Source organism: Caloenas nicobarica, chromosome 3, assembly GCF_036013445.1.
Source record: "Caloenas nicobarica isolate bCalNic1 chromosome 3, bCalNic1.hap1, whole genome shotgun sequence".
In the NCBI taxonomy this organism is placed as follows: Eukaryota; Metazoa; Chordata; class Aves; order Columbiformes; family Columbidae; genus Caloenas; species Caloenas nicobarica.
Window position 1 is genome coordinate 30777425 of NC_088247.1, and position 15256 is coordinate 30792680.

The 15256-nt window shown below is 36.0% G+C and overlaps 1 protein-coding gene across 1 annotated transcript in view; it reads left to right on the forward strand.

The window, feature by feature from the left end:
- Window positions 1-15256, forward strand: part of ADGRB3 (adhesion G protein-coupled receptor B3) — a 445550-nt gene that overhangs the window by 219635 nt on the left and 210659 nt on the right. The window contains exons 10-11 of the mRNA XM_065630898.1: window positions 3974-4042; window positions 9505-9613. Coding sequence (XP_065486970.1) covers window positions 3974-4042; window positions 9505-9613 — 178 coding nt within the window. The remainder of the gene's footprint in view (window positions 1-3973; window positions 4043-9504; window positions 9614-15256) is intronic.

Sequence of the window (15256 nt, forward strand, 5' to 3'; positions counted from 1 at the left end):
GGAGCATAGGTTTTGCACAGGGGATATGTTAAGTAATGTTTCTGTTATGGAGTTCCGATGATAAAAAATGAAATCCTGGCTCAGTAACATCAGTTTAAATTTTACTGTCAATTTCTGAGAAGCCAAGGCTTTCCCATATGTAAACATATGTCGTGTGCTACCATACTCTGGAGAATTGTATTTAATTTTTATTTTCACTAACACATGTTTTCATACTTTCTAGTCCGTCATCAAAATAAGTGACAAAAAGGTGAAAATGAAATTAATTTGCACAAAAATACCAAGGTTCTTCTTTCTGAGGAAGAATTTTTTGCATCAGATAAAGAGTAGAATTTCTTAGGTGTTGGGGTTTTGTCTTAAAGAAATTTTCAAAAGATAATGAGTGAGGTTTAAAATCCCTGAAACTCATAATTTATCATTTGGCATGATGTCAGCAAAGTAGATTATAAATTATGGGTAATAGTATTTTTAGCAGCCTATACAAAACCAACACTTCCACCTCCATTAAAACTGAGAAAGGAAAAGTGTATATGGCAGGAAAGGAGCTACCTTTCAGGGCAGGATGGCAAAGTAGGTTGTACAATCCCCTGATCCAGCAACCAACAGGAAACAAGGTTTCTCCTCAAAGAAGTTTAAACAACATAATCCCATTTATATTAGCCACAGGGACCACTGCTGTCAGTCAGGGATTAACAGGATTGCCCAATGCTTTTTCCCCCCCACCTTCCCCCTCCCACATACACACTCCCTATACTGAAGTCCAAAAATGGAGGTGACTTAAGGCTATCCATTAATTCCTCCTAGGGAGGAATTCTTCTCTAACTATATAAAAGGATTTATGACAGCTTTATTCCTGCAGAGAGGGTCAAAGAATTTGGACTGGAACAGAGAACTGCAGCCATTGTATTACAGAAGAAGATTGAAAGGAAGTAAATTAAATTAGGAAAACATAATTGTCCATTCCTGATTGAACTGGAATTATCCTTAGAAAAGCATGGTAAAAATAAAGGACTTCAAAATTTGGTTCTGGCTGTCACAACATTTTCTATAGTGGCCATTTCAGCAATACGTAAGCCCTGCCATGAAAGGAAGTAGCTTGATTCTGCAAGGAGGTCCAGTGTTTACTGCAGTAATACCATCAGATCACATCCATAGTGCTTCTAAAATTTAGCCTTCACACCTGTCAATCATTTTACTAAAGGGCAATGTCATTTCTTGCAGCATTACTGCAATGAACAAGAAAATAGTCAAAGGAGGTGAAAGACTTTTAAAACCCTATTCCTCTGTCACATTTTTGGAGTGCATCTTGTATCTATTCATTATTGAAGCAGCAAAGCCATTTAATCATCTCTCAGTTTAATTCACAAAGCACCGGTATTGCTGAATGAAAAATCTTCATACAAATACAAAGCACATATTAAATCAGTTATGGCTTGGCATTTATTTGTGCTTGAGTCTAGGATTATTTATCAACTTTTTCACATCTATTTCTATTAATTATTGGTCATTTTAATGCTTTCATGTAGCTAAAATAAACATGAGATCTAATAAACACGTAACATTATTAGCAAAATCATGTAATTTATCATCCACAGGAAACATTCGTACCTCCTGAGTGATTTTCAGGCAATCTGGCTGCTCTCAGATAGATCTCATTACAAGGGCACGGGTACTTTTGCAATTAAGGCTTGGACTGTTTCTGCAGGGAAATCAGTCACTGCAATGTAGTGCAAAACTAGCTTTGAAACAGCTCCTTAGTATGATAAATTATCCCACACTGAGCTGCATGCTGCTACAGCTGGGCTACTGCTGGCACCCTAGCAACTTAAAGTTAGCTAAAATTTTGGTCCGCTGCATCTCCATGGTATTACATTGGAAGAGCGCAGAACTATCATGCTTTAAAAAGTGTTTTCCTCAGGCAAAATCACTCTAAAGCCAACTCTACCTAGTAGAATTCTTTGCCAAAATCATAGTGTCCTAGAGTAGATGTGGTTATAGTGCCATGAAACTGCTTTGGCCAGTATAGTTTATTTTACTTAGGGGACCAATAAAATTGCACATTTTTCCTAGCTGAAGTTGCATTTACACAATTATGATTTCCCAGCCTGGTTAAGATGGCAAATCCTTTGTAATGAATACTAAACATAACTCTTTTCAGTATGCTTTATTTTGCTACTGAGTACCTGAAAGAGATGAAATGTATTCCTGCTATATAAAACTATGTAACTACATTTTCCTCTTCTTCAGCTTCACTGGCAATTTCCCTTCTGTATCACTGCAAATTGGATCAAACCATGAGAATATTTTTCTTTTATGTCCTGTCTTTAATCCCCATCATCCAGTCCCAATGCATACTTGTCATTTTCACAGAAGCTTGCTGAGCCATTTCCCTTCTTTTCATGGAGTTTTTTGTTACTGAAGTTTATGGGCATTTTGCTGCTGACTTCACTGAGAGAAGAATTGTTCCCTCATTAATGTACAGCATTATTTTGCCCAAGTTCACCAAAGTGTCAGTCACCTCTATATTAAATTTGCCAAGTCAAAGCAATTTTTATCTGTTTAAATTTTATGGTTAGCATAATTAACTTCCTAATGATGATGCAAGGATCGATCCTTTAGCTTTTCAAGTAGTTAGTGGTAGGACAAGATTAAAGCAATAAAAATGTTTTTATGTAAAAATAGTTTCCATGGAAAAATAGTTTTCACGAGTTTTATTTGATTTTGTATCCTCTGATGTTTTATTTATATGGTTGTGAGACACCTACAATGTCCACAATATCTTGGATTTTGAAATTAATGTCTTTTCAAGCACAACCATAATATCCATAGTACACTAAGGTTCGAAGTTATTTCTGCTCTCATTTCAGTCACTGTGCCGTTGAATACTTTGTATTTTCATTAAGTGGTGAATTAAAGTTACTTCTTACTTAAGTCTTATTTAAGCCACATTTATCCCCCCAAAAATGGCTAAAAAGTAAGTGCAGGTGAGGGAATGACCATTAATCCAAGTTCCAATATGGTCCTATGTTTTGTATTCCACTTAAAGTTTTTTCAGAGGTTGTGAGGATCTTAATTGCACTCTTCAGCTAAGGCCAGTTGAAACTACACATATCTTTTATGAAGGAACAGCTAAATTGTAATGGACAAGCTATAGACAAAATTTACATTCTGCAAAAAAAGTGATACAAAGCTGAGAAGAACAGACTTCTTTGGCTTTCGAAGATGAAGTTGGGAAGATAAATTTGTAGAGAGAGCAGACAAAATTAGAAAGGAAAGTTCTCTACAAACCTTTGGAAGAAAATGTTTTTCCAAAATGCATGATCTGAAAGCTAAAAGTCTTGGCTTTTTTGCCCTTTTTTTTTTCCTTATAGTTAAACGAAGAGGAAAATCAGATAAAGCAATTAACAGTTTAAGGTCAAAGAAACAAATTAATTTTTCCTTTTCTGTTGAAATTATTAAAAGGGCAGAGGCAAATGTAACTTGTTAAAAGTAATATGCACAAGGTTTCACACAGCATTTATCAGTGAAATACCATTGTATGCCCTATTTATGGTCATTATGGATCATTTTCATGTTTTGAGTAGAAACTAGTGACCCAGAGCCTAGTTATTTCTTAGTGTACTTTGTTTTTTTGTGAAAAATATAGTTGTCTGGTTTCTGGAATAAGAGCAATTTGAACACAGAACGCTGTCACATTTAGAAGTTTAGAACATTTATAATGGCTTTTATTTTATACAAAGCAGTAGTATGGTACCTGATTATATGGCCAGAAATTAACAATTAACCAAAAAATATATGTGCACTTTTATCAGTCTGATATATTATTTTGTTATCCCTTCTACTGTCAGAAAATAGGCTGCAGAACTGCATCTGTAATAGAGAAAGGAAAACTTTCTTGATGTCAATTTAAAGATATCACTGTTCATATCATTGAAAGTCATTTTACTCTTCTTTTATTTATCCGATTTTTCAGAACTTCTTTCAAATCATTAGTAACCTCTTAGACGAAGAAAACAAAGAGAAATGGGAAGATGCACAGCAGGTAGGAGTTGCATTTTGTAACGCATCAATTTAAAAAATTGGAAACTATGTGTATTATGACATTTGCTGCATCAGAAGCCACACATTATTTCAGTAAGTCATGATAAAGTGGAATGTATGGTTTCAAAAATCAGGTTAAACATACACTCTGCTGTAGGTGAAAGGAAATCCAAAGTGAGACCATATTTTGGAAATAACTGATCCTTTTCAAAAAGGAGTAAATCCATGACCCATTGGCTAATTCCTTAGATTAAATTATATTAAGAATATGAGGGGCTTCTCTTCATGAAGGTTGCATTCCGTGGGATGTCTGTCCTTTTGATATTGTAATGAAGTACATATAAAAAGTGGAAAATGCTACAAAAAGCTAGTTGCAATGATGCTTTTATGAAACAGAACACATCAGAACTTGCCTGAAGAACTCATACAACACCGCTGAAGAACTTACAGAAATTTTAACAGTAGACCTTTGTTAAAAGCTTGTATTTCAGAGAACAGTTGTGTTCTTGAAGTCTGACAAATTTTGGGATAAAGTTAGATATTATGATAGCACTTTATAAAATAGTGAAGTCTAACAAAAAACATTAATTATAATAAAAGAGTTTAAAATTCAAATGAGAACCATTTTTTGCTTGGATATAAGTATTTCCTACATGCTCATACCAATAACATTGCAGGACAATGTTAATATTTATGTTCATGAACATGACCGTAGAACTATCAAATTTATTCAGATACAATTAACAGTGACAGTGAGGATGAACAGATAATTATGTACAGAGAAAAAATTATGGAGGCAGCTAAGGGCAGGGAAACATTTCTATGTGAAGAATGATTAAACAAAGCAGATATTTCATTACAGAAAAGAGTCAACTGCACTAATGTGCAACAGAAGCTTCTAAAATCAGGGATGTATTGGAAAATTTGATGCAGGAATGATTAAACTATTCACTCATGCTTCTTATAAAATAAATAAAGGACATAAAATAGTGGCAGATTCAGAATGAATACTAGGAGATACTTTTTCTACAGGAGGTCAGGTTGCAGAACCTTTTGCTGCATATAGCACATGAGTTAAAAATTAAATAGTCAAATTCATGAAAAAATGTCAGTATAGGTCTGTTTATGGGAAGATCCCGCTTTTGCTTAAGGAAGTCCTTTGGGAAAAAAGTGCTAAAGGCTGGGCAAAAATTCCAAAAGAAGTATCACTATGTGCATGCCCCTTAATATTTTTTCTTAGACATCTGCTATTCACCACTGTCAAAGGCAAGAAAATAGCTTACATAGATCTTTGATCTGTTCTTGTATGGTCATTGCCACTGTGTTGTATAGATACTTGAAAGTTGTTCACTTTTAATGTGGTTGTCAGTAAATCACTAGGTGTTCGAAGGTCTTTGGAGCTATTTGACTTCATTTTTGTAATTTCATCTTTTTAATGCGACTAAAAAAGGGGAGATCAGGACTTTTTGCTACCAATTCAAACCTTGCAGTAGACATATGATGCTGCAGCTGACCCATTGTAATTTAGCCAGAAATTGTGGTTTTCTTTTGTTGTTTTTCTGTTCCTCTGTGTAAGACCCAGCTACAAAAATAGACAAAGTATATCATTTTCTTTAGTGGTGGTAGATAGAAGCAACAAAATCACGTGCATGTGGGCAGTTTCTATAAACAGCACCAAGATTAAGGAACCAATATCAAGCAACTATTTTAGCCCCACTACTGAACAGTCAGGATACCTCTCCATATATTATCAGCCTTGTCTTCTTCTACCTCCACCCTGCCTGCTTTTCCATGCTATGTCCACCACCTGTCCCATGAAGATCAGGGGATGACAGCACGTAAGAAGAAATGGTGGGAACGTGGAGGTAGAAGAGGAAATAGCAAATTTCCAGTTCTCTGCTCTCATTGCTGCTGCAGTGTTGAAAAAGGGAGAGAAGACAAGTTATTTCTACTTTTCTGTAGCTCCTTGTGGTTTAACCCCAGCCAACAACTAAGCACCACACAGCCACTTGCTCATTCACCACCAGTGGAATGGGGGAGAGAATTGGAAGGGTGAAAGTGAGGAAACTTATTGATTGAGATAAAGACAGTTTAACAGGTAAAGCAAAAGCTGTGCAAACAAACAAAGCAAAACAAGGAATTCATTCACTGCCTCCCTTCGGCAGGCAGGTGTTCAGCCATCTCCAGGAAAGCAGGGCTTAATCATGCGTAATGGTTACTGGGGAAGACAAACACCATAACTCCAAACATCCTCCCCTTCCTTCTTCTTCCCCCAGCTTGTATACTGAGCATGATGTCATATGGTATGGAATATCCCTTTGGTCAGTTGGGGTCAGTTGTCCCAGCTTTTCTCCTTCCAACCTTTTGTGCATCAGCAGCCTATTCACTGGCAGGGTGGTATGAGGAGCGAAAAGGCCTTGAAGCACTGCTCAGCAACAACCAAAACATCAGTGTATTATCAACATTATTCTCATACCAAATCCAAAATACAGCAGTATACCAGCTACTAGGAAGAAAGTTAACTCTATCCTAGCTGAAACCAGGACGCTCCTTCTCTCTGTATGTAATTCATTGTCTCATAGACCTGAGTACAGCACTGGCAGGCAGGCAGGAACCCAAGCGAGCACCAAGATGAGCCAAACGCAGAAGTAGAAGCACCACAGCTGCCTGGTGACAAAACTGGTGAATTCACTATATCATAGACTCCTGTACTATGACACCCAAAGAAACCATAGCACTGGTCTTGTTACTGTTCTTGGGCAGTTACACAAACAACCTCAAAGAAACTATTGAAGCAAGTAGCTCTTCATACTGGCTAGGAAGAGTGAGCTGGACTCCTAAGTACTCCTAAGATTATTTTTTTCCTTTGGTATTGAAAAAAAAAATCCTATACAAAATATTAATTTCTGTCTTATTTTGGATAAAACACTGAAATGTTATGGTTAAATAGAATTACATTTTAAAACAGAAACAGTATTATTTGAAGTTACTGCATCTCATGCAATTTTTAATTTTTTTTTTTGTCAAAATCAATGTAGGAATTGAACTTAAAAAGAATGTATGCAAGTCATTATGTGCTGTGAATGCAATCTAGTGCAAAAACTATTGACTCATCAAAAAAGGGTAAAGGTGATTCTGTTTCCAGTTCAGCCACCTAGCTGTCTTTTTCTCAGTAAAGTCTAATCAACCTTTTGCCAGTTTGCCTGGTTTTCTTGAACTCCACAGCTACTCTTAGCATAGATCTCTTAGGCTGCTTTCTGGATTTTTTGCTGGAAAGAAAATCTTACTGTCAGCAAATTACTGACTTTCTATGAAGTATACAGCTGCAATATCTCAGCACATCCTTTATTCTAGATTAAATGCCAGTGGTTGATACCATTAATTACAGGTTATATAGCATTCAGATAAGCAGCACTCACTTTAATACTTGCCTTTTGTTAAGAGCTGATGTAAAGCACTGCACACAGGAAACCACTTCAAGTCCACAAGTTCATACTGGTGTTTCAAAACAGAGGAGATATTCTGTATCTTCTTCATCACCATCTGCTGGCACCCTGTTGATTAACTAGTACTTCAGATATATAAAAATGAAGAGTACGTCTATAACACTGACTGCTTGAGAGTTTCTGCTGAATTTATTGCTATAAATTTTTATGTGCAAGAACTAGGGTGAAAAAATCTTTTCACTGAAATTTGTCCTAAGTATGTAATCTGATAGGGTGTGTGCCATGAACGAGATGGATGAAAAACCCACACTTACTACCTCAGTAACTCATCATTAGAAAAATGTAAGTTAAATCTCCTTTACCTGAAGCAGCATTTGCAAAATGTTTGGATCATAAATTTCACAACAAATTCTTCATAAAAATGGTGTTGCTGCCCTACCCTTCATAAAAAGATTCATGTAGAAAACAAAGCATGTTGTGAAATTCTCTGTCCTGAACTGAGCAGCTATGGATCTAGACAAATAAAGCAAGATGAAGATGAAGCACAGCGTGCTGGAATTTATAGTCTCTATAAGCGTTTTTTAGAGTCTGTAGTCCCAGTAGTGGAAAGAATGGGTAGAATGTTGCTCATAAAGTGAAATTTGGATGTCTCACTTATATGAATCAAAAAGCTCCATGAACATGTCATCCATTTTTTTTCTATAGCAAAATAGTGTATTACTGAAAGTTGTCCTGTTCATAACAGTCCATAACAACCAAGATTATTTTTTATATATGTGATTAGTAGAATTTTTAAGCTTATTAATACTTGTTTTGACTTGTAATCCATTTTTAATGATGCATCGTTATTGCCGAATATAACAATTTTTAATGTTTTTGTGATCATAGTAGCTTACAGCTTTGCAAATAAATTCTATTTCTTGGAAATGTGCTAGTCCTTACCATTTTGAAAGCCAGATTGAGAGGCTGCATTAGCAATGCAAAAGCTACTGCAATTTATTTTAGTTTATTGTGTCCAGCTTGAGGCTCCCCAGTACAAGACACGGACTTAATGGAATGAGCCCATTGTAGAGCCCTGAAGATGTTTAGGAGACTGAAGCATCTGATATGCAAGAAGCAGCTGAAAGAGTTGATGCTATTTTGCTTGGAAAAGAGAAAGCTCAGTGGGAATCCTGTCAGTGTTAAAAATTCCTGAGGAGGAGAAGAAACCTGAGCCAGACTCTTCTCAGTGGTGTCCAGTGACGGGACAAGAAGCATGGGGCAAGAATTAAAATACAGTAAATTCCATTTAAATATAAGAAAAGCCTTTTCACTGTGAGAATAATTGAATGCTGGAACATGTTGCGCAGATGGGCTTTGGGGCGTCCATCCTGGGAGATGTTAAAAATCCAACTGGATGCGGTCCTGAGCAACCTACTAGAGTTGATCTTGCTCTGAGCAGTGTGTTGACCTAGATGATCTCCAGAGGCCCCTTCCAATCTCAGCTATTCTGTGGTTCTACTACTCCACATCAGCAATGAAAATAGTATTACCAGTAACAATTTATACCACTTAAATATTGATTAAAGTAACAAATATTTAGTGTGCTGGAGAGGCCATGGTAAGGTTTGCATTCAGCTGTTTGTTTCAATAGTTCTGAACTTACTGAAGATATCTTCCAGCTGAAGGAAGAATATTTTAATTAGGATTATTCTGGAATATTAAATGCTTTAACCACTAATGAAAGTAATGGCCAGTAATTTTTTTTTGTAAGTGCAGTGACTTAGAGCAAACATTCCAAGTTCCAGTGCAAAGCTGATTTCATGTAGCTTTATGGGAAGTAGTGTCTGTTCATGTGAGGATCTAGTGAAAAAATGGTTGGTTTACAGTGAGAGAAAGTGTTTGGTATTGAAACATGGGAAGAGCACTTTGACTGTTAAGTCTCACATTTCATTTGATGGCATTTAGATTTTACTTGAATTTGCTGCTGTAGAGATTTTCATATCATAGTTAATGATGGCTGACCTTCCTTTATTAGATCTATCCAGGCTCGGTGGAGTTAATGCAGGTGATTGAAGATTTTATACACATTGTTGGAATGGGAATGATGGACTTTCAGAATTCATACCTAATGACTGGAAATGTAGGTAAGAAATAGGTATTTCTTCTATCAAATTTATGACCTAATATAAATCAGAAATTGCAAGTATGTACTATAGAGTTGCTGCTTCTATCTCAAACCAGATTGGGCTGCTCATCCTCCTCCAGACTATCTCTGTTGCTTGGTTGTTGCCTCTCTGGTGTAACACACTTGCTATGCCTTACACATTTGACTTCTCCATAATTATATCTCAAGATCTACTTGCGAAGTTTCAGACTCTAAATAAACATTCAGAAAATACTCATTAGTATACTATGAACTGTAGGTATATGTTAGAGCATTTCCAGGATACACAGTGTTTCAAATGGTAATTCAGAAAATCTCGCTAAGTAAGATAATAATTATATACTTAACAGCTTGAGAAATGTTAATTTTCTTCACATTATATTTTTTAATGTTCTATTATCCCAAAGAACTGTCTTTGCACATGGTATGGTGTGATAATAATTAGCATAGACAGATAAGCAGTAACAATAAAAAATATATGTATCTGTTGCCAAAATAGTTTAAGCCTAGAATTTCCTACATCAGTGTTTTCTATGTGCGACAGTTTCAAATTTTATTCAGATTTATTTTTCAGACTTTGTTTTCATCACTGGAGAGTTCCCAGGCAATACAATCAAATAATAACAAACATCAAATATGAAGATTCTCAGCAACTGAATTCCACTTATTAGTAGCCATAAATGCTTCTGTAATCACAGCATTTTATAAAAAATTAAACCAAAATAATTAGTTTCAAAAGCGATTTTCTAAGCAGTCTGCTTTGTGTCTTAGACATTTAACTTCCTATAGCTGCACATTTACAAGGCCAAGAAAGTATTAGATAGTTGTATGTAATGAATGAATTCAAAATATATGTTTGTCTGACAGCAAAACTTCTTGTGTCAATACATTCTTTCAGATTTTCATTTAGAGTCTTCCTGCATCTATATGTCTGTCAGTTCTTCAGCAAGTCATTAGAATGTTAGAAAATATGGACATTTAGAAATTAGTTGTTAGAATAAAGCAGGGAAATTGTTGGAATATTCCTATTGAAAATCTGACTTGCTGTGCAATAATAAGTATTTGTTATTTTTGTCCAGTTCATATATAGATGAACATGACTGGGAACACTAGTGCCTGTAAGGCACAGCCTTGTATTGGAGACATGTCAAAGAACTCACCTGAAAGAACTCTGGCAGTCTTAAAATGTTTAAAACATTTTAATTGGCAGTATGGAGAACTTTATCTTTTAAACAGTGAATTATTATTTCTGTTGTTTACGGTTCCACTGTACTGTTCCACTTAAAGCTTCTCCCACTTGTCAGTCCTTCATTATGCTAGACTCTGCACAAATTTATAAAGAAAAGACAGTATCTTTCTTGAAATGCTTGTTCCATGGCATTTTTATGACAAAAAAAAAAAAACCACACCAAAAAAACAGCGTATTTAAAGAGCACAGCGCATGCTCCGTGGCATGTTGTGTTGCATTCTGACCTGTTTGTCCTCTGAAAAATGTGAAAAAACCCACAATGGAATATGTTTTAAAAAGACACACTCAAGTGATCTGTGCCTCTACATATTCATGGCTTCAAATGGGAAACAGCAACAACTTTCCAATTGAATCAGAAACCGTGCTGTGCACTGGCTAGTCTAGATAACTGCATAATCTTAACAGTTTTTCTTTTGATTATCTTTCTCTTCCCACATATAAGATATTTTTAGGCACTCAGGAGTAGGTCTGTGCTTAACTATATAACCATCAAAGGAATAGAAAGAAGCTGAGAAAAGTGAAATGAATTTATAGGTTTATTCTGATTGCCTGGCTCTGTCTGTGACATATTGGCATGAGTTTATCCTCTCTGTGCTCAGTCACCTGTCAAAAAAGGACAGAGTCACTGCTGTGTGACTCATTGGCCAGGATGCTTGAGCTCAGGTGACATGGTGAGATGGGGACTGAAGGTAGTTATCAGCAAGGAGTAATTTTCACAAAGAAGGAAGCAATGAGTCTGGAATAATTCAATGTTAGTGTAGTTATCCTCACAGGGCTGGCAGACCGGTGTCTGACAGACTATGTAATTGGAATTTAGGGAACATTTATGTTGATCTCAGGTGAGATGAATGAACTATGTGGTTGTTGTTGTCTTGTCTTAGCATTAGTTCTGCTGTTCCAACAAGAGCTTAAAAACATGTGAGGTCCTGTTTATAATTCGTAATAAAATTCTTGTCATTTAAGTCAGCAAACACATTCCATACAGAAAGCAGATATGTGCAAAAAGGAGGCCCAACTTTTATATGTTCATCTATAAATGGGACTATCCAATAGTTATTACGTACTTATTTATAAAATATTCCCTCAGACCTTCAGGGTTTTTTTAAATGCCTTATGACATCTTTCCATTTTAGAATCACTTTACAGTTCAGATATTTGAGAAAAAGGATTCAGTACTAAAGACGAACTGCTGCTGCTTGTCCTGAAAAAAATCCAGTTCTGTAGCAAATTTCACAGTATTGCACTGAGTTCTTGGTTTCCTTCTACTAATTTTAGTTTATGAGTTCATTTCTACTTGAATGACACTATTGTGGTCCATATACACTTCGAACATCTAGTTGTGTTTGACAGATAGGCTAATCTCCTGAGATCCTCTGCAGGTGGAATTTTCTTTTCCTTACAAGACACAGAAGGAAGTTACTACTCAGCAGCCATACTGCAATGACCATCCATTGCACATTCTCAGCTCATGGCACATGGGAAGTGATGAAAGTTTACCTGAACTGTATGGTAGGCTATGCCAAGCCACATCATTATACATTTGGAAATAGCTAAGAAGGTCCATAAAGAAAGTTGCTATGCCACTGTTAAACTTTTCAGAGTGGCAGCTTTTAACTCCAGTTCTTGGTTTCTTCTGAAAAGAACCTCGAGAGCGTCATTCCTAATCCAGATGATCCAGTATCTGTGCTTTCAGGTTTATTTAGGCAGCTTGGTCAAATCAAATGCATTTCCATTAATGCAGGGGCCATCTCCTCTTACGTGCAGAGAATACACTATAAAAACTTAACAAATGTAAAAGCAACAATTTTCTTTGATCATGCATGGCTGGGACAGATAGTATTTGTTTTAATTGTGTGTTCTCAGTTCTGTATTATATTCCTTTAAGAAATTATTAGGTGAAATAAATACCTCTGATAGGAGGTGGAAACCTCCTCCTTCATCCTGCTCCTTTTCTTCTTCCTTCTTCTCCACCTCCTCCTCAGGACCAGCTGAGCAGGCACAGGAAAAGGATAGTGTGAAAAAACAGGAGATTTGCTACCACTCAGAGTCCCTGAATTAGCTGAAAGCACAGACCCACTTGCGAGGATACAACAGGCAGTGGGAGAAAAGCTTTTAAGTTATATTACCATTCTGTGTTAACCACTTGCTTTCAGTTTTTTCTGTTTCAAATGTGAGTTTCTGACTTTAAATCAAAGATTTAATCTTGGCTTTTAACAGACTTATGAACTTTTTTTGAGAGCTAAAGGCCTAAGCAGATGCCCCTCAGGGCTTTGGCTGATTTGGGGTCCTATCGCAGTAAACCATTAAGAGTTCTGAAGAAGTGTACTACATAGTGGCTGAACTGGTCTTAAGAAAGATTCATCCTTTAATTTACAAATAATTGATAGACTGCAAGATTGGAGTGCCACAAGCATAGTTATCTTTAAAGATATAGGTGGAATGTGGAAATTGAAATAGGGAACAGTATTAGGAGATACATATTCCTATGGCAGATTAGCATTTTTTTTAAATGAAAATTTTCCCTCTGTCATCAGATAAATTTCCTTTCGAGCAACATCCAAAAAACAGTTAAAGGAGATTCTCTTGTCAAAAATAAAGCTTACAGCTCTAGGAGATATTAATGAGAACACCAAATAATCTTGAAGTGCAGTGTGTTGTCATGGATATTATTTGGAACTGACAGAAAATAAACAGAATTTTCAGCAGGAGAAAAGCCACTTTTTGTTAATGTTAATTTTACGAATACTGATGTTTGAGTGATCAGTAATGTTCTAAAATATGCAGATATCAGAAATTTGTTTGGACTAGTCAAGGACAGGAAAAACTGAATATCTCCAGGGAGTATAGCAATATGAAAAGAAAGGGATATCCACTGGCAGATTAAATTCAGTGATGACAAATGATGTAAGAGGGAATAATTCAAACCATACATAACATAGGAATTTTAAAGAATTCAGTAAAATCCGATGGTCACTTTTCAGCAGAGCTTGGAGAAAAGAACAGCATTCGTGTGCAAAAAGAGCAGTCTAAAGAAAATACAGAGGGTTTGGTTTTTTTAAATTTTCAGTAGCCATCACTTGCAATGCTCTTTTCAATTGAGATTATATGGCTGGGATTCATTTTACTTACCTTCATCACAAAGTTTGCCACAGTCACCCTAAGCTTCCTTTATAGTCAAGGGAAAACTTGCTCAGGAGAGCAATTTATGCCATCTCAGACATCTAAAGTAAGGGCATTGCTTGCCCTTTGGAAGTTTTTCCATTGGCTATAAAGACAGCCTAGTGACTATCTTAGACTTGAATGATTCATATCGTCTAAAGCAAAGAGGAGTGCTACTTTGTGAGTAAATAAAACCTGTGAACACAGAGAGGTTCAGATCTGCATGATAAGAAAAAGAAATAACAGATTGAGAACTGGAATTATTAGAAAAGATATTTGAGAACAAATTGTTAAAAGAGACTAGATGTACACAACTGAAAATAGAATGAAAAGAGAAACTAGGCTGACATCTCTGTTCAGTCTTGCTCACAGGAGAAAACAAAGATTCTTAACTAAATTTTACATTAGCACATTTAATTCCAAATGAGCATGAAACCATGCTCTTAATAGGAATAAAATAAAAACAAGTAGACATTAACACAGTAAAATGCAGATAGGTATGATATTATATGAAAAAATGAAGAGGTGCAAGCCATGCTTCCATGCATAAACCAGCTTCTAATTAACAGTCTGTTATCTCTCTGCTTAGAAACAGCTACTGTGACACTTGTAGTCTGACAAGTAATCTGATCCAGTATAGCAATTTACATACACTTTTTCATTTAGGACTTCATACTGGGCTGCTTAGATAAGCTTTATAAATATTGGCAGAGAACAAAGTCTGATTTGTGCCTTCACAGACAGTCTAGGATGCCATGGAGAGTTGGAGGAATTTTTAAAGTGTCCATTGTCTTGTGTCTTTGCATACTTTCTTCCATTCCATCTTCATATTCATGAAATTTGTACCAAAAGGTTAAATCATAGAGTCATAGAATACCAGGTTGGAAGGAACCACAAGGATCATCTGGTCCAACCATTCTTGGCAAAAACACAGTCTAGACAAGGTGGCCCAGTACCTTGTCCAGCTGAATCTTAAAACTGTCCAATGTTGGGGAATCCACCACTTCCCTGGGAGATTATTCCAATGGCTGATTATTTGCATAAGGAAAAATTTCCCTCTTGCATCCATTTGGAATCACCCAAGGGGAGTAACTTATACACATTACTCATCATCTTTTCCATGTGAAAAAAAAAAGCCAGAGCATTGGTATTAACTTGTCCAAAGTTGTAACAAAAATGTCTAAAATTTTCAGTCAGGAAACAACTATTTCAATA